Source organism: Dipteris shenzhenensis, chromosome 20 (assembly GCF_047967505.1).
Source record: "Dipteris shenzhenensis isolate YYH24624 ecotype China chromosome 20, Dip_SZ_1.0, whole genome shotgun sequence".
Lineage (NCBI taxonomy): Eukaryota > Viridiplantae > Streptophyta > Polypodiopsida > Gleicheniales > Dipteridaceae > Dipteris > Dipteris shenzhenensis.
In genome coordinates this window covers 45,785,335-45,812,261 of record NC_141615.1, presented here as the reverse complement: position 1 = coordinate 45,812,261, position 26,927 = coordinate 45,785,335, and the positions used below count along the sequence as shown (strand labels likewise).

Below are 26,927 nucleotides of genomic sequence, written 5' to 3'. Positions count from 1 at the left end.
CTATATAGTGTAGAGATGCGCAGGCAACCTGGCAGTTGCCCAGGCAAGCAGAGGTTTGGACATGGGAACCAATTGCCCACGCCCCTCCGACATGTCAATGCTATCTATATGCGACCACTCGAAAGCCTGCACCAGAATTCCCACCATCAGCTGCACGTTCATCAGCCCCAACATCCACCCTGGACACCCCCTTCTTCCTGAGCTAAAAGGCAGCAGCTCAAAATGCTGGCCTCGAACTTCTATGTCGCTATCCAGGAATCTCTCCGGCCAGAATTCCAGTGGTTTCTCCCATACACTCGGGTCCCTGCCTATTGCCCATACGTTGACATACGCGAGTGTTTTTGCCGGTATATGATACCCATCTACCACACAAGGCCTTGTGGACTCATGGACTCCTGCTAACGGTGCAGGTGGGTGCAATCTCAGTGTCTCTTTCACCACTGCTCGCAGGTAAGGTAGTTGAGCAACGTCGGACTCTCGAAGGAGACGTGCATTTCCCACTGTAGATTCGATTTCATATCGGAGCTTCTTCATGATTGCTGGGTTTCGTAACACCTCGGCAAGTCCCCATTCAACTGTGACTATCGTTGTATCTGTTCCGCCCCCGAAAACACCCTGAAGAGACACGGCATGAGTTAGCAAGCGTTCATCTGCCTCTCCTAATTAAGAAGAATACAACGAGAAGTTAGTATTTTAGTACCGTCACGACCCCCGTGATATTGTCGTCACTAATCGGCATGTCTAACTTGCTTTCCTGTGAGATAGACAATAGAACGTCTAATAAGCCCTTAGGATTATATGTAGGGTCCTTCATCGATCGACGGCGATCATCAATAATCCCTTGGAAGGCGGTCCTCAAGCGTTCCCCCGCTATCTTCATGCGTCTCACATGGCCTTGCAAATCCATCCATTGCAAGCATGGTATAAAGTCGCCAATATTGAACACGCCAGCAAAAGCAAATATTTTACTCAACAGATCGGCAACGTCAGCGTTTGTGGAGGAAATCTCGGAGAAGCTCTTCCCTATTACCATTGTGGAGATGACGTTATAAACTGCAGATCTTACTCTTGAACGTAGCGGTACTGCTTCTCCCTTGTTGCTATCTTTCCAGATGGCGTGTAGAAGAGCAGCCATTTCCCCTTCTCTTATGGGCCGGAAAGCTTCAAGCCTCTTTTTACTAAAGAAATCCGTAACAAGAAGTTGGCGCATCAGGCGCCAGTACGAGCCGTTGGGAGCAACACCAATGCTCGAACGATCGAACAGAGTGTAGACAGCCGCCGACGTTCGCGGTCGAGAAGCGAACGCGTGGTCATGCGTTTGTAGTATTTCTCGGGCTAGGGCAGGTGTAGACGCGACAATGACAGGCACGGAACCCAAGTGGAGCGATATCAAGGGACCGTGCACTTTGGAGAGTCTGTGGAGCAAGAGGTGTGAGAATCCAGCTCGGAACAAGTGTAAGTGGCCAATGATGGGCAATGCGAGAGGCCCGGGGGGCAATCGACGACGCGACGTCCTGAACAGCAAGACGGAAACAATGAGGCAGACAATGAAGCTGAGGAGGGAAAGGAGAAAAGAAGCTGGGGTGGCAGAGATGTGGAAGCTCCCATACGACAAACTCATGATGATCATAGTGGGCATGGAAACAGGTGCTCTAAGAATCAAAATTACGAGGATGACAAGAATACAGCTGTGATAGAAACTAGACGAGAGGTGTCTTCTTATGCTCGTTCAGGACTCGGGGGGGCCACCATCGAAGCCGTAGAGAAGTTTGCAAGTGAGCTTCATGGAGATCCTTCACAAAGCTCATCTTGTTCTAAGCTTGCTTCGCCAACCCATAGGGTGTGACTATGGGCTTATGTCATGGAGGGGAAAAAGGAGGGAAATAAGGGGCTTATGAAAAAAGAGGAAAATAAGCGGAATAAGGAGGGAAATAAATGTTGCTATCCTATTTCTTATGCATTTCCCACCCTAAGGGGCTTATGTCATGGAGGTGACTAAGGGGCTTATGTCATGGAGGTGACTAAGGGGCGAAAGAAATAGGATTGGAATGAGAAAAGGTGGTACCATGCATATTTCTATCCTATTCCCATCCCACCATGTGCTAACAAAAAAAGAACTAAGGTGGAAGAGGACACATGGCATCATTTCATCCTCCCATGTTTTGGAATCCCTAAAAAAGGGGAACCCATTCTGTCATGGAGGGAAAATAGGCGACTATAACTAGAAAATAAAAAAAAGCGGACCCATTACCTCACATTGTTCTCCATGAGATTTCTTGTGTGCGCCCCACATTGGAAAAGCCTCGTCTTAAAAGAGAACAAAACGTGGCTTAGCTCCTCACGTGTAAGATAAAATGTATGCTAGGATTAGCCATCCAATTAGCCCATTATCGAGAATTAGTGTGATTATGGAACATCTATGACCGATGACCTAGTTACTTGCTTAGCAACCCACGTAGGAGTCATATAAGGTCAGATGTCTAGTAGGATTACCTATCTTGAGGTGCTTGATGATGGACGATGGTCACCCATCCATTTACACACTGAAATCTGTAGCAATTAAATTAAATGTATGTGGCATAGCAACACACTAGGACTAATATCTTATGTTATGGGGGCCCTTGATGATGGCTACTGGGTCACCACACATTCTACAAAATTAAGTGTCCCTACATTGTAAGACTAATGGTCATATGTTATGGCTCTTGCAGTGTCATGGAACAAAAAAGAGGGAAGTAGGTATTTTGAAAATGTTCTCAAAATGCATCATGGGAAAATGGGAGAACCATGGGAAATACTCGAGAAATAGCACTCCATGCTCTAGCCCTCAAAGTGCTATTCCGTATACACCAAGGCACCATTGATGTGACAATTCTAGTCTACTACTAATTTCTAGTCTTCTCTCATTTTTTCTACCACATTGTTATGTCATGAACCTGAAGTGAAAAACGTGCAAAATGTCCAAGGAAAATGTCAACCAAAAAGCCATTCTCATTTTTCCTCTTTTTCTCCTCCATGATATAACATCCTTAGCATCTAATGTAGGAGTCACATATGGACAAACATTGGCTAGGGTTAGCCATTCAATTCTTGAGGTACTTGATGGTGACCAGTGCTCTTCCCAACACCATGGAGAACCATTGATGTGAGAATTCTCTTATGTCATATGTTGTGAATATTACATGATTAAAAGGCCTTTTTTTTCTAAAGAAATTTGTAAATTTTTTTTGAAGTGTTTTTATGATACACCTCTATAAATGTGTTCTATAAAAAATATGATTTTCCCATGTGAAACCCTTGAGATCCATACATTCAATCATCTAGCAAAATTTTTAACAAATTCATTATGCCTACATAGCAACAAATTTTATACGAATAAGTAGTTGTCCTATACATGTTCTGTACCTGATGCACAATAATAGACACATCTCCTACGCTATCTAGTTCCACCCACACTATTTCACTCGCTACCGTACATGGCTTTGTCACATGTGTGGTCTACTACTTGACATGCATGGCCACCTTGCTCTGTTCTAGCCTCGATAGTCAAGAAAGTGCTCCAATCGGCACACACTTTTCTTGGTTGCACTACTATAAAAAAATCAGCTTATGGTTATAAACCAATTACCACATTCCCATGGTATTCCTATCCTTTGACTGTTCTTAGAATAGATCCCCTCTAACCTTGAGGCTATGGTCCACAAAGGAAAAACAAGTTCAAAATAGCGAGAAAATAGCCTCCCATCCTAGTAAAAACCTATCCTAGTTCCATCCATGATCCTTTCTTGAACTATGCACCTTTTCCTCACTACTACACAATAAAAAAAACATTAGTGGGGCAAAACAGGGCTTGCTATGGCCCTGTTTAGCCCCACTAATGTTTTTTTTTTGTTTCTGTTAAGCGTCGCTATATAGCGACCCTTACCAGTGTTGCTATATAGTGACGTTTACCAGAGTTGCTATATAGTGATGCTTATATAGTGACCGTTCTTTTTCGACACTAATAGCGACGTAAATACTGACCTTTCCGCTCGTCAAAAAAAAACTTTTTAGTGTAAAAAAGGTCGGTATTTCCGTCGAAAAACGGCCTGTGCCTTGTAGTGCCTTTTGTATTCGCCATTGGATGGATGCCATTTATCACATTTTCTTGAGAAGTTACATCTTACATGACAAATTCCTTACTAGGGTGTCTTTTGTCATAGTTTCTAGAGGGCCTACATCTTCTATGACAAAGTCCTAACTAGGCATACGAATTCATTTATCCACATTCTTGGGAGTTTACATCATATGCAAAAAATCAATGAGCCTTTAGCTTTCATATCATAAAGGTGAGCAAAATATGACTAAGTCATAAGTGATGTATGTGTGGGTATGTATGAATGACATAAGGTGACATTCTTCAAGAGTATTAGTGTGCTATGTGACTAGTATAATTAAAAATATCTCATTTTATTAACTCTGAACTGGTTTGGTCTCCAAAAACAAATCACAGTGAAATAACTAGTCCAATTAATCGAAAAAACTCCTCTAAAAACAAAAAAATTGATTTTAAATAAAATTTTAAAGGTTTGTTTTCAAAATTACAAGTGAGATTATAAAAAGAGTTAATGACATTTCTTTAAGAATTTCAGGGAAAAATATAGAAAGAGTTATGGCATTACAAAATCTTCAAGTTAAATTATTAAACTACTTATAATACAAAGATGGAATTGCAAGTTACATTACAAAAATTGCAGGTAAATTTCTAAAAACATATTTTTTCATTACTTCAAAAGAAACATTGAAATCTCAAGTACTTATGGAATTAACAAACACCTTTCAATAGTTTTAAAACACATGCCTATTAGTACTCTCTAACTGAGAAGCAGTGATGGACTACTTTGCTTCTTGATTCTCTTGTTCTTCAATATTTTTATAATGATATAAGAGGACCAAGGAATTGGAGTTTATTTCTTGCAAAGAATTTTTTCTATTCTTAATGACTTGTGCTTTTTTTGCAAGATAGAGCCCATAACAAATGCTTCTATAGGACATCTAACTTTATAAGCTCTTTCTAGTTGAAAATAACTTTGTAGTTCTAGTTTGCTTTCTGATCTTACTATCTTGAGCTCCTCCTTCGTTGTCACTTATGCAGAGAAAAATCTCCTTTCTCATCTTGTGTCAATGGTTCTCATTCTCCCTTTGGCTCCTCTCAATGTCTTTGGTGCTCAGAAATCCAATCAAAATTAGAGCTTATTGCTTGCTCCACTTGAGATGTTATGGCTAAAAGATCCATTTTTTACCAAAAAAGATGAGAAATAATACAGAGAAAATGTATTACAACTATAATAGGATTTCACTCAATGACACGAGAAATGAGTGAGATGAAAAAAACAAGAAAGTCCAAGAAATAAGTGAGACAATTTAGGAAAGAGAAAGTGAGGGTGAGAGAAAGGAAGTGCTTTTGAAACAATGATGAGAGAAGAAAGCAAGCACTTTCACAAGGTTAAGAGATAAGAAATGAAGGTACACAACTATATAAGGTGAGATGAGGGTGAGATGGAAGATGGAAGAGTAGAAGGAAGAACCGAATGAGAGAAAATTTTTTTTGTGGAGTTGAAGATATGAAATAAAGTTCTTTGAGATAGGACTTATATAAACATTATTGAGATATTTATTGTAATTTGAAAATGTCATGAAATAAACAATATTGATGCATACTGTTGATGCATTTTAGACATTTTGCTCGATTACAAATCATACTAAGATAAGCATCATGAGTAGTACATGCTTCTCGTGAGACATTTAATATAATTACAAAACAACATCAGCATGAGACACTTCATATAATGAAAAAAGAGCACACGAAATAAACATATTGAGTACACGAAATAAACATATTGAGTACATGAAATATAGTTATATTTTACCTTGAAAGGTGGCTCAAAGGAAGTCTAGAAAGAGGCATAGGGCTGTGGAAAATTTGGCAAAAATTTGGTAGAGTTTAACGTTTTTATTTTGATTCGTCATTTGAGCCTTCCTTTGAGCCTCCAATAAGTGTGAACTGGATCTTTGCTTCTTCATTTGGGACCACAACAAACTAGAAACATGTGAAGCCTTTGAGTGATGTTTTTTTGATGACCTTTCCTATTTTGTTGATTAGTATACCCTTCCCTCAACAAACATATAGGTGATGGAGAACGTGCACCACACTTGTCTTTTAGAACTCTGCATTGCACTGCTTTAGTGTCAGACAAGACTAGTTTTGAAGCTATGCCCTACAACTTATGTAGTAGGGATGGAAGTATTAAGGATTGCCTCCGGAGCTATCGCCTTAGCTGATTCTGCATCTACAAATGCTCACATTCCTTCGAGAATAACTTTAAATGATTGAGACTTGAGTGTTAGAGAAAAAATCATCACATATATCATATCCAAAAAATTGGGGGTGGCCCTTTTCAGAGAAGAAACCTCCAAGCATCCTAGTGAAGGATATAAATTCCACATTTCTACTTCGACAAAAGGCATATTATGGTTACGGGTATGTTACTAAAACCATGGTTCTTAGAGAAACTATATGTTTATAGTTAATTACAAAAAAAAGAACATTTTCACTTCAAATGAGAATGTTTATTGTGTCCATAGCTCTTGGAACAAAGATGGAGAACTTCATCAAACAATGATAATGATGTTAGGCATGGTGGATATTGGGATGGAAAGGATTTTGAAAAAACCCACATGTAGAGTGGCTTTTTCATAAAAAATCCCCTCATAAATCCTATTTGATAGGGGAGTATACTGGAAGAAAACCTCTCATAACCCCTCTTCATGGGGGGTTTCTCCAAAGAAACTCGTTTGAAGGAAGTAGTTTCATCGTGAAACCACCTTGGAATTTGAAGAAACACTCTCATCATCCCTCTTCAAGTGGGTTTCTCCAAAGAAATCCACTTGTATGAAGACTTCTAAGATAGTTTCGCCGATGAAACTGCCTTGGACAACATATGTCATGTAACTTTCACATCTAATGTCGAAGTATAATCATTTATCCACCCCAATCAAACAAAAAAGGCCATTTGAGCACATATACAAGGTTAGAAGTTATAAATTATATTACTTAGAGTCTTAAATTTTGAATTTAATTTTTACAAGTATAAATTTACTGATAATATATATATTTAGTCTTAGTAGATTTTTTACCTTTTAGTGAAAGAATCATTGATTCTTATTGACGACACCTTTGATGAGAGCCACAAAAAGTGAATCTAAGGAAACTCTATGGAGAGGAGGTATTATAGGCTATGGTTTGATGGAAGCTCGGTATTTAATTCTTGGGTCATTGTTTTTTCCTTGGTTTTTCATGCTTTTTAATTTTTCTTACTTAATTGAATAGACAATATTTAAATTTATTCTCCTAAACACTCTAGAAATAGCTGACAAATTGCATTCTATTAAACACTACCGAATGAAAATGAAGAGATAGAATGAATTTCCAAGGTAGTTTCTCTACTAAACACTCCTTCAGTGTATTGCTAAACTTGAATCTCTCATAAAACCTCACTCATACAAGTTTACTTAGACGAAGTGCAACTCCAAAGAAATTTAACTCTTGCCAAAGAATGCAACTCTATAACCTTTTGTAAGACTCTCTTTTGCATTTTCAAAGTATACCCATAAGGCATGAACAAATGAGTGCAGAATTGAGGTCTCAAAAGAGCCTCATAAGGAATGGATTAAGAAATCTAATGTGGGCCCTATTGTGGGATCCAAGGGAGTCCTAGCCCCCCTACATAGGTGGGTAAACAGAATTGCGCCCACCTCTTACACCTAGGAGGCGGACACCTCTTACACTCAAGAGGAGGCCACCTCTCCCAAATTCAAAAATTTCACAATTTGAATTAGAATTCCCTCTCTCTCCCTCCCTCCTCCCTTGACCCTTGTCCCTCCCTCCTCCCACCACCCTCATCCCTCCCTCCCTCCTTCCTCCTCCTCCTCTTCTATAAATCCCATTTCTCCTCGTTCTCTATCTTCACACATTGCTCATCCTCAGGGATGTTTTTATCGAAGCTCTACTTATATATTAATATAAATACCTCGCGAAATTTTCTTAAGATAGTTCTTTTAGTTTCATAACATTGATAGAATGTATTACAATTTGTTATGTTTTCATTTGAAATTTGAAGAAAAATTTGTAAATCTTGGTGAAACTATAATTTTTTTCTCATAAAACTTTCAAATCCTAGCGAATGTTTCAAACCTTTATTTTTATTAGGGCATAAAAACTTTCAGCACCAATACAAAATTTTTTCTTCTTAATGAAACTAACATGAAAAAATCATCTATGATCCTCCTCCTCCCTCATTGTAAATTTGGGGCTCATTTTAGAGCCTTGTAAGAATTTCACTTGAGAATATTCTCTCAAAAAGGTGAACATGGATAATTTTTTGCCAATTGGTCACATGGTCCAATGAGAGATATAGGAAAGATTCCTTTCTTTTAGAAATCTTCCAACGTTACATAGAAAGATTCTTAAAAGAAAGTGACCTTGCCTCTATCTCTCCATCCCCATGTCCAAACCCCATCATGGTATATACCATTGGAAACATCTCAAAGAGTAGGTTCTAAATATGCCAAGTTTGACAAGTTTTGAGTTAATTTGCAAAACATTATCCATGCCCACCTTTTTGAGAGAATTATGAAGTGATACCCTTACAAATCCCCAAAATGAGCCCAAAATTTTCCTAATACCTTCCTCCCCCTTTCACACACCTACCCCTCATCCTCCTCCTCCTCCCTCACCCCACATGCCTCCTCCTCCTCCCTCTTTCCACATGCCTCCTCCTCCTCCTATAGTCTCCTGTATCTCATCCTCCTCTCTTGCCCTCATGTGTGCTTTCTCTTCCTCTTGCTTGCTCCTCATTGCTGCTCCTCCCTCTTTCCACATGTACATCTCCTCCCTCCTTGATGATATTTCTTGGTGCTCCTCCTCCCTTCTCCTCCCTAATAACCATGCGTGCTCCTCTGCCCTCATGCTCATGCCTGCTCCTTGTTTTCCTTCTCCTCCATCCTACACATGCATGCTCCTTTGCCCTCATCCTCATGCATTCTCTTCCTCTTGCTTCTCCACCTTTCTTCTCATGCTTGCTTCTCTGACATCATGCTCATGCCTGCTACTCCTCTTGCTTCTCTTCCCTTCTTCTCACACATGCTCCTTCTCATCCTTCCTCATCCTGGCATCACTTTCTATCAGGGCCTCCCACATTCCCTCCACACTCTGTGACTATTTATGGCACCATTTGAGGATATTTCTATTGCCTACCATGTGAATTTATCAAGGGGTGCACTACCTAGAAACCGTATGTATCATGTGCATTCAAGGGGTATTTAAAAAACCCCTCAACTAAAATTTTCCCCCCAAGAAAAAAACCCCTCTTTACTTATGAATTAAGTGATTTTTTTTCTAAAGTTGAATTAAAAAACCCCTCCTCTTATTGTAAACCTGTTACAATTTTCCAAAAAGTTAAATTAAAATACCCCTCCTTTTGAATGCATGTGGTACACTAAAATTTTATGAGGTGAACCCCTCGAGGTGAATTTATAGTATAACAAATCTATAGTTTGATATTTTGGGAAAATATAAGAGATTTCTAGTTCCACTGCCAACATATTTTTCTGTAAAGCAACTTGCTCATGCTTAGAAGTTGATTCTAGAAGAATAAGTCACATGATGCATTATACAAGTGTAGAAGATACTTTTACACTTAGATGAAATATGAAACTTAAGGGAGAAATACAATATTTATTTGAATTTTTGTTTCTAACATTATGTTTTTTCATGTGTACACCATATTCTCTATGCGCATGGACCATTGTTGTAAAGAAATAGGGGAATATATCCATTTGAAATAGGAAGACATGGAGTAGTCACATTAGTGACCCAAGGGAGTCCATGCAATCCATTTTAATTTTTGTTTGAATTATGTTTCTTCATGTGTACATCATATGTTTGAATTATGTTTCTAAAATTTGTTTGAATTATGTTTCTAAAATTATGTTTCTTCATGTGTACACCATATTATCTATGCACAGGGACCATTGTTATAAAGAAATAGAAGAATCTATCCATTTGAAATAGGAAGGCATGGAGAAGTCACATTATTGAGCCAAGGGAGCCTATGTGATCCATTCCAATATGTTGAGTATGAGATTGGTTAAAATTACAAATTAGATGTGAGATCAAATTATATATAGCATAGCCTTAGTAGTGTTCATGAGGACAAAGACCCCTATTCTCGATGTATTAGAGTTAAAAAGAAGAAAGATAGGCTATTAAGTCTCTTTGTAATACGATTTGAAATAAAAACATCTATTTTTTATAATTTTCTATTATGGCTAAATAGTGAACCTTTTTGTATGTAAACCTAGTGCAAAAGTTATGGCTATTTTAATTATTTATTGTTTTGGATACAAATGAAGATAAAGGGATAGGCTTGCATACCAAAAGGTTCACCTATGTACACCACAAACTTGAAAGTGGTGTATTTAATATTCTACAACTCAAATTGGCATTACATTATATTGCATTAACAACACATTCAAAATTTAACCATAGATGAATGAAAAAAATCACTTATGACATGTGGTATCTTGCAAGCATGAGAAAGTGACAAAAAATACATATTTGTATTATAATTTCTCCATTAAAACACAAAGATTATTCCTACATTTTATCTTTTCGGTACTACCTCTAATACATAAAAAATAGATTCTTTTGAAATCCCTAAGTAGGTTCCTAGAACAAATACCACTAAGGCTCTCCTTTTTGTAGCCAGACATAGAGTTTATCCCATCATTGCCAATTCAACACAAATGCATTAAGAGAATCCATTTAATGGATCACAAGGATCTTGTCAATACTTTGATGCACTTTAGTAGTTAAGTAGGCCCTTGTGAAAATTTGTGGAAGGCCACAATGTGGCCACTTGCTTGAGCAATGTAGTGCACCAATGAGTGATCTCAACCAAATGTGCTATGAACATTGGCCCACCAAGGAGTAACTCATAAATCTCATATTCTTCCCGCAACAATTCAACATTCATTACATTAGAAGACCAACAACACACGTAAGATTAAAAGACTAAAAAAAAAAATCAATTTGTAGGTTGCTTGCCATCATAGCATTGTGTTATTTTATGCATTAATCTCTTTTAATCATGATTTATCTCTTAAAATTTCCCTATCTTCCAAATGTTAATTGACCTTTATATGATGCAAGAAAAGAACTATGACCGTTTCTAGAACAAAAAGGAAGTGAAAATGCCTCTTTCACCCCTTTATATATTACCCAAAACCAATAAATATAGACTCTAAAACAAATGTGACATATTATCTAAAAACTTTAGACATAAAACCAGACATAAAATAATAAAAATAAATTTCGAATTTGTCTTTTTTTTCCTCCAAGTCATGAATAGTATCTATACAAACGCCAAAATCCACAACCTAGAATCTATATAGGGCCTACACGAGTTAATCATATTGTTTAACGTTGCATGAGGGATAAAATTGGCATTGTTCATGCAATTCTCTAGATGCTTGCCTAACATTTTACCATTTTAGGTAAATTTCAAGGACTATAACATACCATTATCTATGATTAAAAGGTATTCTTGCACATCACCTAAGCGATTCCATTAACTCCTCAAAGATTCAAATCCCTTTATTTCCCACTAAATCTAGTATGTTTTCCATGGATAGTTTTTGTACTAAAATCAACCCAAAGTTTATGTTGTCTCTGTGCCAACATGGACTTAGGTAGTGCGGAATGTGTGTGTAGAGTAGTGGCAAAGCTCCGCTTGTACTTGCATAAGGCTAGAAATAATTCCTCTTAGAAATCCAACTTGCATGTTCTAGATGCAAGTTCTACATACGATTCCTACATGCAACTCTTACATGCGAGTTTTACATGCAACTCCTACATGCAAGTTCTACATGCAACTCCTACATGCAACTCCTACATGCGAGTTCTACATGCAACTCCTACATGCGAGTTTAACTTGCAACTCCTACATGCAACTTCTATATACAAGTTCTATATGTAGAGAGAGAATGTCTTACAATTCCTACATGTAGAGAGAGAAGCTCTCCAACTTGTATAAATACCCCATAATAGAATGAAGCCCAAACTCTTTGGGGCATTGTGTTGAGTTCTACTTTGGTATTCCAAGCAATTGTCTCAAGTTTCCATGCTTCCTTGCACTCCACATTCAAAAGCATGTCCTAACCTTGCAACTCCTCCTCCCCTCTCCTCCAACCTTGTAACCCATCCTCTCCCTCTCCTCTCCCTCCTCCTCCTTCCTTCTCCTCCTCCCTCTTCCTCCTCCTCCTCCCTCCTCCTCCCTCCTTCTCCTCCCTCTTCCTCCTCCTTCTCCCTCCTCCTCCCTCCCCCTCCCTTCTCCTCCTCCCTCCTCCTCCTCCTCCTCCTCCCTCCTCTCTCTTCTTTCCCCCATGCTCTTACCTTCTTCCTCTCCCACTCCTGTGCTCCCCCAAACCCTTAGTTCCTCAAACCTTAACCTCCATGATCTACAAGGGAGACGAGTTCTCCACCATGTACTCTACCTTGAACCTTGGAACCTCTTCTAAACTCTGGAACCTCCTTCTAAACTCTGGAACCTCTCTTGAAACCTTGGAACCTCCTTTTAAAGACGAGTTCTATATGTAGAGAGAGAATGTCTTACAATTCCTACATGTAGAGAGAGAAGCTCTCCAACTTGTATAAATACCCCATAATGGAATGAAGCCCAAACTCTTTGGGGCATTGTGTTGAGTTCTACTTTGGTATTCCAAGCAATTGTCTCAAGTTTCCATGCTTCCTTGCACTCCACATCCAAAAGCATGTCCTATCCTTGCAACTCCTCCTCCCCTCTCCTCCAACCTTGTAACCCATCCTCTCCCTCTCCTCCTCCCTCCTCCTCCTTCCTTCTCCTCCTCCCTCTTCCTCCTTCTCCTCCCTCCTCCTCCCCTCTCCTCCTCCCTCCTTCTCCTCCCTCTTCCTCCTCCTTCTCCCTCCTCCTCCCTCCCCCTCCCTTCTCCTCCTCCCTCCTCCTCCTCCTCCTCCTCCCTCCTCTCTCTTCTTTCCCCCATGCTCTTACCTTCTTCCTCTCCCACTCCTGTGCTCCCCCAACAAACCCTTAGTTCCTCAAACCTTAACCTCCATGATCTACAAGGGAGACGAGTTCTCCACCATGTACTCTACCTTGAACCTTGGAACCTCTTCTAAACTCTGGAACCTCCTTCTAAACTCTGGAACCTCTCTCGAAACCTTGGACCTCCTTCTAACCCTGGAATCTCTTCTAAACCCTGAAATCTCTCTCTAAACCTTGGAACCTCCTTCTAAACTCTGGAACCTCCTTTTAACCCTTAAAGTGCTCCTAAACCCTACAACCCCCAATGAAGACGAAAGCCTTCATTACCTCAACCATGATGATACACGTTCCTTTTACACATGTATGCACTATGTTTGCTTACCACACTTAAGCCTATGTCTCTCACCGGAATACGACTCGAGGTCCTAAGCTACGTGTATACTACAAATGACAACCCCGGTATATCTGTAGGTGACAAAAAGCCTTGAAACCCTGCATACTGAAAATACCCTACTCTTCCTACGGAAGCCGTGAGAAAGAGCGAACATTTGGTGCCGCTGCTGGGGAGACTAGCGTCTCAAGTAAAGAGTAAACATACACAGGTATGTGTAAAAAACAAACTACTTCGAACTTTCACGAACATGAGTTAGGAGAGCTAAAATTTTTTCAACTCAAGTTTTTTTAAATTTAAATCCTAGCTGAAACTCTTCGTTACCGGTTTAGGAAAATGCATGTTTTCTGGAAAAATAGCACCTTAAGAAATAAATCAAACCATGTGATGGTTGTCAGAGTGTAGAGCTTGAAATTCTGAATATTTCTCCTCTTTACGGAAGCACATTCTGACACAACCACCAAAAGTTATGGGCAATCAATGATTAAAGGTTCTAAATGCCATAACCCAAAAGAAAAATTAAAACCACCTCCCTAGTCAAACTTGGACAAATTCAAAGGTGTACATGTGTTTGACTGAATCCACAGCTCCCCCTCCTTCTCTATAAAAGAGCACCCATCCCTCTCATACTTTTTCTTTCACATCTTGCCTCCATCCTCTTCCCCATTCTGAGCCCTATGCAAGACACTCCTCCCTCTCCATTGACCACCACCCTACTCCCATCCTCACATGGTGAGTTACTTCGAGCCCATCTCGCAGTGATAACCTAGCCATCCACCCATCGTCCATTGGTCCTCAACAATCCTATTATATCGGGAAAGATTTGGAGAGCGTTCAGGTGATGATCTCTTTCTCCCTTTGGATTTCCGTCAAAGTTTTCTACCCGTCAAGTTTTTTCTTTTTTCTTTTTCCCCCTCCCCCTCCACCATTCCCCCCTCCACCACCATCCCCTCCACTCCCCCCCCCCTTTTTTTTCCCCCCCTCCCTCCATTCCCCCCCACCCCCCCCTCCTCCATCTCCACCACCACCCTCCCCTCCATCTCCACCACCCCCTTCCATCACCACCACCCCTTCCCCCCCGCCCCCTCCCTCCATTGTTCCCCCCCCCTTCCCTCCACCCCTCCCATCTCCACCACCCCTTCCCCCCCCCCCCCTCTCCCTCCACCACCACCCTTTCTCCCCTCCCCCCCCCCACCTCCCTCCTCCATCTCCACCTCCCCCCCTCCATCTCCACCACCCCCTCCACCCTCCAACACCCCCCCTTCCATCTCCTCCACCCCTTCCCCCCCCTCTCTCTCTTTCCCTCCCCCTCCCTCTTCTCTCTCTCTCTCTCTCTCTCTCTCTCTCTCTCTCTCTCTCTCTCTTTTCCCCCTCTCTCGCTCTCTTTCGCTCCCCCTCCCTCTTCTCTCTCTCTCTTTTCCCCCCCTCTCTCTCTCTCTTTCCCTCCCTCTCCCTCTTCTCTCTCTCTCTCTCTCTTTCCCCCCCTCTCTCTCTCTTTCCCTCCCCCTCCCTCTTCTCTCTCTCTCTCTCTCTCTCTCTCTCTCTCTCTCTCTCTCTCTCTCTCTTTTCCCCCTCTCTCTCTCTCTTTCCCTCCCCCTCCCTCTTCTCTCTCTCTCTCTCTCTCTCTCTCTACCCCCCCTAGCCGACCGCTCGAAATACCTAACAACTAACCTATTAAGCAAGGGCTTCAGCCCTTACTGGCTAAGGTAGCGGCGCCCACCGGTAAGGCAACGCTCACCCCGCCAGCGGTGATGCTCGCCCCCGCTTCCACGCCACCTCCTCCTCGCCACCGTAGCGCCAGCCTCACCCCACCCCTCACCACCCACCTCCTCCCACCCTCCCCTCACCAGCCCCCCTCCCCTCCCCTCCACTCCACACCTCCCTCCCCATTGCCCTCCAGCCACCACCCCCCTCCCGTTGACCGCAGCGTGACGCCCCCCCCCCTTCGAATTTTTTTTAAATTTTAAATTATATATTTATTTATTAAAAAAAACCTAACCTAACCCTATATCTAACCCTAGTTAGTTTAACTTAGGTTAGGCTAGTTTAACTTAGGTTAGGTTAGTTTAACTTAGTTAGGTTTATCCTAGGTTAGTTACTAATAGCTAGGTTAGTTTAACTAACCTTTAGTTAGTGACTCACTGTAGTTAATGAAAGTAGTTAGGTTAGTTAAACTAACTACCGAATTATAGTAACTGAGGAGGTTATAGACTAGTTAGACTAACTAGAATTAACTTGGTTCAAATCCCTCAGTTGGACTTAAAGTCCATTCACACCAACCTTAAGATGAAGACCCCCCCCAAAGGCCAATTTTACCCCTACTTCAACACTTCGTATTGCGCCCATTTGGGACCCAAACTGGACCCCGTTTGAACCAAAATTTACACATGGAAACACCACGCTATGGGGCATTTTTCCAGCTCATTGCACACCATTTTAGCATCCCTAGCACTCGATCATTCGCACCCCCGTGCGGGCCTCGTTTCGCCCAAATTCACTTGTATCTTTATGTCGTGATCTCCAATTGACGATCCGTTTGCACCGGCACATTTTCCTACACACATAGGGCAATCTTAGGCACCCTTTGCAACTCCTGCCTAATTTGCATGCAGCTACACTTTAGCCAATGCGTCCAACTCCAACGCTCACCAAATCCACATACAACTCCACTGCAACCACCGCCCCCGACAATCCTCTACCCCAAATCTCCCCCTGAAATTCAATCAATCCCTTTAACTCCTCGACGCCACAACATGGCTGGACGTCGTCGTGACAATGATGGGGATATCGACCTCGATGCAGAGCTTGACAATTTCTTTAATCGAAGAAATAATAACACTCAAGGCAGGTGCCCCTTGGGAAAAATGGAACTTCCAAATATAATGGTAGGGGAGATCCAGCCCGATTCCTCCAGCATTTTGATGCCGCATGCCAAGCAGGTGGCGATCAATCCCCATGAAACCAAGGTGGCTTGGTTTCCCATGGCCTTAACTGATGAAGCATCTGAATGGTACTTGAACCTTCTAGTGGAAGAGTGAGCCACATGGGACCTACTTCAAGCAAAATTTAAAAGGCGCTTTCAAACGGAGAGGCTACAAGATGATCCCGCTCTCCAACTAAGCAAGATCGAACAAGGCTGTCGAGAAGATGTACGCATGTACCTGGGTAAGATGAAAAGATCAATCACCAAATGTGACCCACACCCCAATGCAAAGTACCTCACGGCCTGGTTCATTGCAGGACTAAGAAAGAAAATCCGAAAGGATATGAAAAAGATTAGCACAGCTATGAAACGTTCAGTGTTGCTCATGCGACAGCCATTGACATTGAGGATGGCATGACCGACTCTGACACTAGTAGTGATGATGGCAGATCTAGTGCATGAGATAAGTGCTCAAAAAAGGGAAAATCCAAGTCCACTACCGAAACATCAAATGAAGATCACCTAGAGGCCATGACCATGAAGCTGAAAGAAGACATGATGCAAGCCATGGAACAAAAACTTCACTTGTCTCAACCGCCAACTCAGACATATCCATGGTGAGAAAATGTCTGGTGTCCATACTGCATGGCCAATCATATAGCAAATGAGTGCCCAGTCCTAAGAGCTAGGATCACTGCACAAGCAAATCCACTGCCAAGGTTGTGGTGCCATATCTACATCGTCGGCAGCCATGATGAAAATAGTCACATCTTCAAGATGCACAACAACCCGCCTCGACCTCAACAATACCAAGCGGCACCCTACCAGTGTTGTTATGGATAAAATTGTCTAAGGAAAAAGGCATTAATATGTATGTGTGTTTGTATATGTGGCAATAGTATAATAAAATATGGTGTGCATAGGGCCCAAGGATGAGGTGGTAGGGCATGACCATGTGCCACCCTTCCATGTAAGAGGACCCATAAGGTGTGTTGTACATAATCCATAATAGTAATATTATAAAATGCAAGGTGGCATGGCTCCTCCATGTGCCACCCCTCCACCTAGGCTGCATTTAGTGAGATATGGCTCAAAGTCCATGGGAGAAGCAATATAAAATAAGTGGAAATGGCTATTATATTGAGTTATTCCCTCCATTTGGGTTAGGCCCATGTGGGGGAGGTATAGAAGGACAAAGAGAGCTGGTTAAATAATGGGGAAAGTAGGATGAGGTGGCAAGATTCCTTGTGCCAACCCTCCACTTGTCCTCCTAGAGGTTTGAACATATTATAAAATTGGAAAGAGACCAAGGGAGTATCATAGACTTGAGATATGGGGCTTGATTTATGTGGAAAATTGAGGCAAAGGGTTGTCGCACACAATTGAGAGTGCGTAACCACCTAGCCCACATGGGAGACTTTTCCACACACACCATGCATGTGGGAGGATACATTAATGTGGAGAGACCCCCTCTTTTGGCTATAAAAGGAAGGGGCTATTCCTTGATGAGACACGCTCATTCTTGTAAAGCCACCTAGCTAGTATTTTGATATTTCCCTCTCTTCCCTTCTTTCAAATAAAGTATGGTTCTCTTCCCTTGATGTCTACATCTCAACATTCCTCCTCCTATCATGTACATGCTTCTCTTCCCCCTCTCCCTTTCCCCTTGTGTCATAGTCTCCCTTTCCTTCCCTCCACTTCTAATTCCTTTCTCTCTCCTATGACATCCCTTCGCCCTCTTGATCTCCTTTTCTCTATGGCCTTTGAGCGTCGCCATACTTAGCCTCTAGCCTCTGGTCTCGAAAAACTTTTCCGGCTAAAATTTTTGGTGTGGCTGCTGGGATTCGAATCTCCACGGCTAGTGGTGAATCTTCTATTCGTACGGGTTACATTAACAAAACTATACCATCCGTGCTCTTTCTAAGCTACTGTGCGTGCATTCGATTCGTGCGTCTCCTGTGCGACAGTTCTGTGGACTGCTGCGACTTCTGGTTGCAGACAGTTTTCTGCGCGACAGTTCTGTGGATTGCTGCGACTTCTGGTTGCAGACAGTTTTCTGCGCGACAGTTCTGTGGACTGCCGCGGTTTCTGGTTGCGGACTGTTTTTTGCGCGACAGTTCTCTGGTTGCGGACTGTTTTCTGCGCGACAGTTCTCTGGACTGCTGCTCTGGTCGCGGTCTATTTTCTGAGCCCCTGCAAAAGAGTAACAGCAGATCCCGCGCCCCCCCTATCTCTTCTCTTCTTCTTCTTCTCCCAGACTGCCGCGGTTTCTGGTTGCGGACTGTTTTCTACGCGACAGTTCTCTGGTTGCGGACTGTTTTCTGCGCGACAGTTCTCTGGACTGCTGCTCTGGTCGCGGTCTGTTTTCTGAGCCCCTGCAAAAGAGTAACAGCAGATCCCGCGCCCCCCCTATCTCTTCTCTTGTTCTTCTTCTCTTTCTCTTTCTCTTCTCCTTCTCCTCTCCTCTCCTCTCTTTTTATTAAAGAGTAGGATTGGAACCCAAGACCTCCCTCTTCACAAAAGAAAGTCTTATCATTGGGCCAACAAGTTGGAAGTGGTAAAAATGTAATGATTTTTGTTCATATATTGAAATTGCGGGAGCTGTAACTCTCTAACCGTAAGGAGTTTGCTCTTGCTGTAAAAAGCAAAAATATTCCATTTTATGTGCTCTATCCACATCTCTTGCTAGTTTGCCAATTCAGAACTTCTCCAAGCTCACTTCACGGATGCACGCCTTACGAGAAGGGTGGACATTTATGTCACTTCTCGACGCGTTTAAGGAATTGGTGCCTGTTCCTCCGCACCTTATGGCTACCAATGCACGTGATGTCTTCCTTGATCTTCATGTCAAACTTCAACGGCTGATTGTCCAGTGCATCATTGATGGAGATGACGGGTGGAATGATACACCGTGGATGATTCATGGTGAAGAACTACTGATACGCTGGGAGGATTTTGACTTTGCTTCTACTCATTGTGCGGTGATCGAACTACTTGCTGCTTCAGAGGTAATTAAAACGGTGTCCTTCATCGAAGGGTGGGATGTTCCCCAAGCTTGGGGAGAGATTTGGCGGATCTGCCTGTTGATTCCTGTGGAAAAGCTCGACCTGAATGGTTTATTTACAATCTCATTACAAAGGTTTCTAGGCCTCGGCTATGGTTGGTAATGTTTCGACCAAGGAATCCATTTGTACCTAATCAGCCTTTTGTGTCTCATTTCGAGCTTCAAATTGTAATTCTTTTTGGGCTTAAGATAAACTATCAACAAAGAATTGCAAGTTTGTTTGGTGCTGAACGTTTGGCTCAAGTGTTGAATTCTCCCCACCCTCTCCTCCTACCTATCTTGGACTACCGAGAAACTTGGGATGTCCGAATTTTAGTCCTGGTGTGATGACATCTTGGATCCTTCAATTTGATGGAGCTTACAAACCTTCGACCAAGGCGGCTGGCCTGGGTGTAAAGCTCACTTCACCGGGTGGTGAGGAGTATTGTTACAGCAAGTCTTCACCTGCAAGTACGTGCAATTAAGCTGAGTACTCGGCGCTCATTTTTGGGCTACAAAAGGCACAAGAACATCAAGCCAAGCAATTGGAGGTGCAAGGAGATTCTCAACTAGTGTGTGAACAAGTTAGTGGAAGGTGGAAGGTGCGGAGCAAGGGCTTGGTTCCACGACATCAACAAGCCTTGGAACTTTGCAACCAATTTGATGAGGTAAAAATTCAGCATATCCCTCGAGCTCGAAATCTTGTTGCTGATTTCTTGGCACGTGAAGCTTGTACTTCAATCACGCATGACGCGAGTGGAAGCACCACCCCAACAAAGCCGCAAGCCACGAAGGAGGGTAATCATTTGTAAGGAATGCAAAGGTTGTGGTCATCATGAAACTAAGTGTTGGGCATACTTGATACGAGTTCACCGACTTCGGAAGATCATCAGGAGGGTTCTCAAGGACATTGCTCAAAAGAAGGATGCCAGACCGCACACCCCTTGAAGAAATAGAATGGCGACTACAAGAACTGGAAGAAGCTGAAGGTGATGTGCAAGCTCTCCAACTGTTGACATTTGTCATGGCATTCTTGTTTGCCTTGATGAACAACCTCATGGAACGCCGCGCCTCTAACCCTCGCTTGTAATGATCGATGTGATATCATGAGGGTTGGTCCTTTTAAGATTGTCTATGTGCTATTCTATGCGGAAGATTCTTCTCGAGTAATATTTCACACTACTCCAGTCACAGCCTACCCTGCCTATGTGTGCTTTTTGGATGTATCTTCACCCGATTTTCAGTTCAAGCTTCCTCTTACTATTGTTCGTCCATAGATAAGCCCCTCTTTTCCATCTTCCAAGCATGGCTGACATTCCCGTGTTTTGTGGACGGGTAGATGAAAATCCAAATGAGTATCTTGTGGCTTTCAAGCGCCGTTGTGTTCCTCTCAACTTTCTTACTGAAGACAGATGGCTATTGGTTCTTCCCACATTTCTAGAAGGTTTGGCTCAAGTGTGGTATGAGAAGCAAGCCGAAGATGTTCGCCAAAGCTGGCCAAGGTTGACAGCAGCAATGATTAAGTATTTCGGCAAAGAAGAGGAGCCGGAGAATGTGTACCTGCAGGTGGCAAATTTGAAGCAGTCAGAAGGTGAGACGGCACGTCGATATGTGGATCGAGCGGCCGTGCTCCTGGACCGTTTGATTGCCACACAGGAGGACAATGCCGGGTTTCGAGCTGGAATGACTCAGCATGTGCTGGGCTACCTTGTAGCAGGAGCGAGTGATGAATTCCGCCTCAAGCTTAAATGGGAGAATCCAGAAACTATGGTGCTAGCACATGAGATTGCTCAAAAGTTTGATAAAGTTCAGTCTGACCCCGCTTCAAAGAAGACGATTGTCCCTCCGCATTCCCCTCCATTCCTGCAACAACAACCTGGGGGGTCTAACTCAGGGGCCTACCCCCACCCCTCATTAGGGATGTATCCACCGCCTCCACCTCAAATGTATGGTCCTCCCTTAGATGCTTACCCTCAACAAGGTGGATATCCTCACCCTCTGCCTCGAAGATTTCCCCAGCCTCGCCCACGAGCTCCCCTCCTCTCTACTCCCGTGGCCCCTCCAACTAAAGAGGCCCCCCCTTGCAACAGAACCTGGAGTCAATGACCTAGCCAAGGCCCTGAGGCTTGAGATGGTGGGCATCAGAAATCAAGCCAACCGCCCTCCAAGAGATCGTGCTAATGTTGTATGTTACGAGTGCCACCAGAAGGGTCATTATCGCACAGAATGCCCCAATATTCCAAGGGTGAATCTTCTAAGAGAGTCGGGCACGGAGGATTCTGATGTGGAGATCCTTGATCTCGGGAAAAGAACTCGTGCTACCTCGGACCCCTCTCCAAACCGTGGACCGGGCCGCCCCAGGAAGAAGGTGTCCTTCTCAGAGCCCTCAGATGCTGAGATGGCCGACCCACCAACAGAGAAGACTAAAAGATCTCGCAGGAGTAAGTGGTCACCCTCGGATTTTTCCATCGGCTTAGGGCAAGAGGACTATTCGGTAGTTCAGGACCTTGCTCATCGATCTTTGAGCATCACACTCCCTCAACCAATAGCATTAAGCCCTAAGGTGAGACGTGAGCTGCAGCAAGGTCTCTCAACAAGGAAGAGCAAGAAAAAGGGAAAGGTACGAGAGGTATCTTCTATCTTTGAAGAAATTGATCGGCACCCACACACAGTAGATGTCATCATAGATAATTGCCGTGTCAAAAATGTGTGTGTTGATGGGGGAGCTGCATGTAATATCATGGTGCCCCGCATCATGAAGAAATTGAATTTGAAATGTACAAGGCGTTCCTCCACTCGAATCAAGGTAGCAGATGGTCGACGACTCGCCACCATGGGAGTCATTGAGGATTTGCCCATCACTGTCAATGGGTTGACCACCACTGTCAATTTCTATGTAGTGGACATTGAAGATACAGGCAGAAGTTACCCAGCCATACTCGGGAGACCATGGTTGAGAAAGAGTGATGCAGTCAGCTATTGGAAGACAGGACACATGTCTTTTGGTGCTTTGAAGGAGAAGATCCCAGTGCAACCTGGTGCCATGGAACCAGAAGAAGAAAAGGAGCATGACAGTGATACTATCTCATCTTCAGTGTCTGAGTCCATGGAAGAATCAGACGGGGGGGAGGAATTCTCAGAGGAGGAAGTTTACATGATGGGGATGTCTCCGACCCTGCCACCTGCAAAAAAGATAACAGCTAGTCCTCAACAGCTCGAATCAATGCTTTCTCCAGACCTCACTCCAGGTGAGAAAGATGAGTTTCTTGACATGTTCAAAGATTTCCCTGACCTCTTTGCAACTAGCTACCACCACCTTCGCCATGTGACTGCCATAGAGCACAAGAAAGAGCTGAAGCTTGATGCAAAGCCTGTGGCTCAGAAGTATCGGAGATTAGGGCCCCTGCAGACCGACGCTTTGCGCTCAGAGTTGCAGAAGCTTGTAGAGGCTGGGTTTATTGTTCCGGTTCACAATACTGAATGGGTTTCACCAGTGGTAGTCATCCCAAAGAAAAACAACAAGTGGCGGGTCTGCATCGACTATAAGAAGCTCAATGCTGCCACCAAGAGGGATCATCATCCTCTACCCTTTATACACAATCATAGAATCTAAAATACTAATACACAGCCATTACATAACTTTTCTGGCTCTCTCATGCCATCCTTTAAATGCCTGCAACTCCTGTTGATTGGGAACATTAGGAATAACCGGTTCTTGTTCAGCTCCGGTAATGAGCTCCCAATAGCCTTTTCCCTTAAGGAAATTCGTCATTCTAAACTTCCATGCTTGGAAGTTGTTCTTGTCAAGCTTTTCAGTGATTATCTGTGAAAGAGCATCAGACGCCATTACATAACACTATAAAAATACTTAATGCGATGTTCTTGTGCCTTTTGTAGCCAAAAAATGAGTGCTGAGTACTTAGCTTGGTTGCAAGTACTTGCTGGTGCAAACTTGCTATAACAATACACCTCACCCCCTGGTGAAGTGAGCTTCACACCCACACCAATAGCCTTGGTCAAAGGTTTGTATGCGCCGTCAAATTGGAGGAGCCAAGATGTCATCACACCAAGACTAAAATCTAGACATCCCAAGTTTCTCGGTATTCCAAGATAGGTAGAAGGAGAGGGTGGGGAGAATTCAATACTTGAGCAAGACGTTCAGCACCAAATAAACTTGCAATCCTTTGTTAATAGTTTATCTTTAGACCAAAAACAATTACAACTTGAAGCTCAAAATGAGGCACAAAGGGTTGATTAGGTACAAAGGGATTCCTTGGTCGAAACATTGCCAACCATAGCCGAGCCCTAGAAACCTTTGTAGTGAGATCAAGAAGAAATCATTCAAGATAAGCTTATCCACAGGAATTAATAAGCAAATGCACCAAATCTCCCCCCAAGCTTGGGAAACATCCCACCCTTCGAAGAATGTCACCCTTTTAATTACCTCTGATGCAGCAAGTAGCTCGATCACTGCACAATGAGTAGAATTGAAATCAAAGTCCTCCCAGTGTATCACTAGTTCTTCACCTTGAATCATCCACGGTGTATAATCCCACCCATCGTCTCCTTGAGCAATGGATTGTACAATCAGATGTTGAAGATCGATATGAAGATCAAGAAATAGATCTCGCCAATTGGTAGCCGTAATGAGCGGAGGACCAAGCACCAAATCCTTGAACTCATCGAGAAGTGACATAAATATCCACCCTCCTCGTGTGGCGTGCATCCAAGGAGTGAACTTGAAAAAGTTCAGAATCTGCGATCTAGTATGAGATATGAATATAGAACATGAAATGAAGTCCTTTTGCTTTTTACAACAAGAGGAAACTCCCTACAATTAGAGAGTTACAGTTCATGAGATTTCACCATATAAGAAATATCATTACACTTTCATCGCTTCCTATTTGTTGGTCCATTGGTAAGTCTTCCTTTTGTGAATGGGGAGGTCTTGGGTTCCATTCCCACTCCTTAATAAAAAGAGAGGAGGAGAGGAGAAGAGAAGAGAAGAGAAGAGAAGGAGAAGGTAAAGGGAGGGACGCGAGGTCTGTTGCAGATGCGTAAGAGCAGTTTTGCATGGCGCCGCACAGAAGATGCGCAGGAGCGGTTTTGCAGGCACGGTCAACCAGAAGATGCATGGCGCTGCACAAAAGATAGCGTGCATGCGTGTGCTGGAATCCAAAAGATGCGCAGGAACCACACATAGATTGGAGGTACAGAAACAGAGGTTTTGTAGCCGTAGAGACAAAGAACCATGAGCCAAAGACACATAGATTGGAGGCACAGAAGCAGAGAAGTTTTGTGGTCGGCGCCGCACGTAAGATGGCGCGGATGCAGATTGGAAGCACTGAAGCGGAGAACTGCACATAAAAGATATTGCAGAACTACACCCAACCGTAGGAGTCATGAATTTTATGCCACTAGCCGTGGAGACTTCGATCCCAGCAGCCACACCACTGCTATTATCTAGAAAAGAAATTAAGGCATAATGCTAGACGTGAGGCATGGCGACGCTCAAGAGCCATAATGGAAAAGGGAATGTGAGGGAAGAAGCATTAACATAGGTGGGGAAAAAGGATTAAGAGGGGTGGGAATGAAGAGAGGGACTATGCCACAAGGTGGAAGGGAGAGGGGGAAGAGGAGCATGTACATGATGGGAGGTGGAACGTAGAGATGGAGACATCAAGGAAAGAGAATCATGCTTTTTTTGAAAGGAAGGATGGGGGGGGGGGAAATCAAAATACTAGCTAGGTGGCTTTACAAGAATGAGCCTATCCAATCAAGGAATAGCCCCCTCCTTTTATAGCCAAGAGAAGGGGTCTCTCCCAATAAATGCATCCTCCCACATGCATGGTGTGTGTGGAAGAGTCTCCCATGTGGGCTAGGTGGGTACGCACTCTCAATTGTGTGCAACAACCCTTTGCCTCATTTTTTCACATAAATCAAACCCCATATCCCAAGTCTAAGATACTCCCTTGGTCTCCTCCCAATTTTATAATTCGTTCAAACATCTAGAAGGACAAGTGGAGGGTTGGCACAAGAAGTCTTGCTACCTCATCCTACTTTCCCCATTATTTAGCTTGCAACACTATATTAGGGAATTTGGGAATTTCCAAATAGTTTGGGACTTCCCAATGTGGCTAAGATTTGGCCACATGGTCAAATCTGAACCCATTACTTGAAAGTGGAATCTATCCTAAACACCATATTAGTGAATCCTCCCAAGTCCCACTTTGAAATAAGGGTTCAAGTTTTCGCCACATGGTCAAATCTTAACCCTTTACTTGAAAGTGGGACTTGGGAGATTCTCAAATTTTCCAATATAGTGTTTTGCATTCTTTGACTATCTACACCCCCCCACATGGGCCTATCTTACATGGAGGGAATAATCCAATATAATATCCATCTCCAACGTTTTGTTCTCTTTTGAGACGAGGCTTTTCCAATGTGGGGCATACACAAGAAATCTCATGGAGAACAACGTGAGGTAATGGGTCCACTATTTTTTATTTTCTAGTTATAGTCGCCTATTTTCCCCTCCATGACAGAATGGGTTCCCCTTTTTTAGGGATTCCAAAACATGGGAGGATGACAAGTGTCCTTGTCCCCATGTGGTCCCCACCTCCTAAACACATGAAATGATGCCATGTGTCCTCTTCCACCTCAGTTCTTTTTCTGTTAGCACATGGTGGGATGGGAATAGGATAGAAATATGCATGGTACCACCTTTTCTCATTCCAATCCTATTTCTTTCGCCCCTTAGTCACCTCCATGACATAAGCCCCTTAGTCACCTCCATGACATAAGCCCCTTAGGGTGGGAAATGCATAAGAAATAGGATAGCAACTTTTATTTCCCTCCTTATAATTATTCCGCTTATTTTCCTCCTTTTTCATAAGCCCCTTATTTCCCTCCTTTTTCCCCTCCATGACATAAGCCCATAGTCACACCCTATGGGTTGGCGAAGCAAGCTTAGAACAAGATGAGCTTTGTGACAAGGATCTCCATGAAGCTCACTTGCAAACTTCTCTACGGCTTCGATGGTGGCCTCCCTGAGTGCTGAACGAGCATAAGAAGACACCTCTCGTCTAGTTTCTATCACAGCTGTATTCTTGTCATCCTCGTAATTTTGATTCTTAGACCACCTGTTTCCATCCCCACTGTGATCATCATGAGTTTGTCGTATGGGAGCTTCCACATCTCTGCCACCCCAGCTTTTTTGCTCCTTTCCCTCCTCAGCTTCATTGTCTGCCTCATTGTTTCCGTCTTGCTGTTCAGGACGTCCCGTCGTCGATTGCCCCCCGGGCCTCTCGCATTGCCCATCATTGGCCACTTACACTTGTTCCGAGCTGGATTCTCACACCTCTTGCTCCACAGACTCTCCAAAGTGCACGGTCCCTTGATATCGCTCCACTTGGGTTCCGTGCCTGTCATTGTCGCGTCTACACCTGC

The 26,927-nt window shown here is 43.0% G+C and overlaps 1 protein-coding gene across 1 annotated transcript; it reads right to left on the bottom strand.

Moving 5' to 3' along the window:
- Positions 1-26,909, bottom strand: LOC147889734 (3,9-dihydroxypterocarpan 6A-monooxygenase-like). Its single transcript, XM_087391307.1, has 4 exons — positions 26,839-26,909; positions 26,426-26,620; positions 701-1,514; positions 1-615 (listed from the first exon to the last, which is right to left on the bottom strand). The coding sequence occupies exons 1-4, from the start codon at positions 26,907-26,909 to the stop codon at positions 1-3; spliced, it is 1,695 nt and encodes a 564-aa protein (XP_087247433.1).
- Positions 26,910-26,927: the final 18 nt, after the last annotated feature.

Bases quoted from the DNA above. Each gene is read 5' to 3' on its own strand.
- LOC147889734 (XM_087391307.1), bottom strand. From the start codon at position 26,909: ATGACAGGCACGGAACCCAAGTGGAGCGATATCAAGGGACCGTGCACT. The intron at 26,621-26,838 runs GTGTGAGAATCC...GGATGGAAACAG, and splicing joins GAGAGTCTGTGGAGCAAGAG to GTGGTCTAAGAATCAAAATT. The intron at 616-700 runs GTACTAAAATAC...GTGTCTCTTCAG, and splicing joins ATATCACGGGGGTCGTGACG to GGTGTTTTCGGGGGCGGAAC.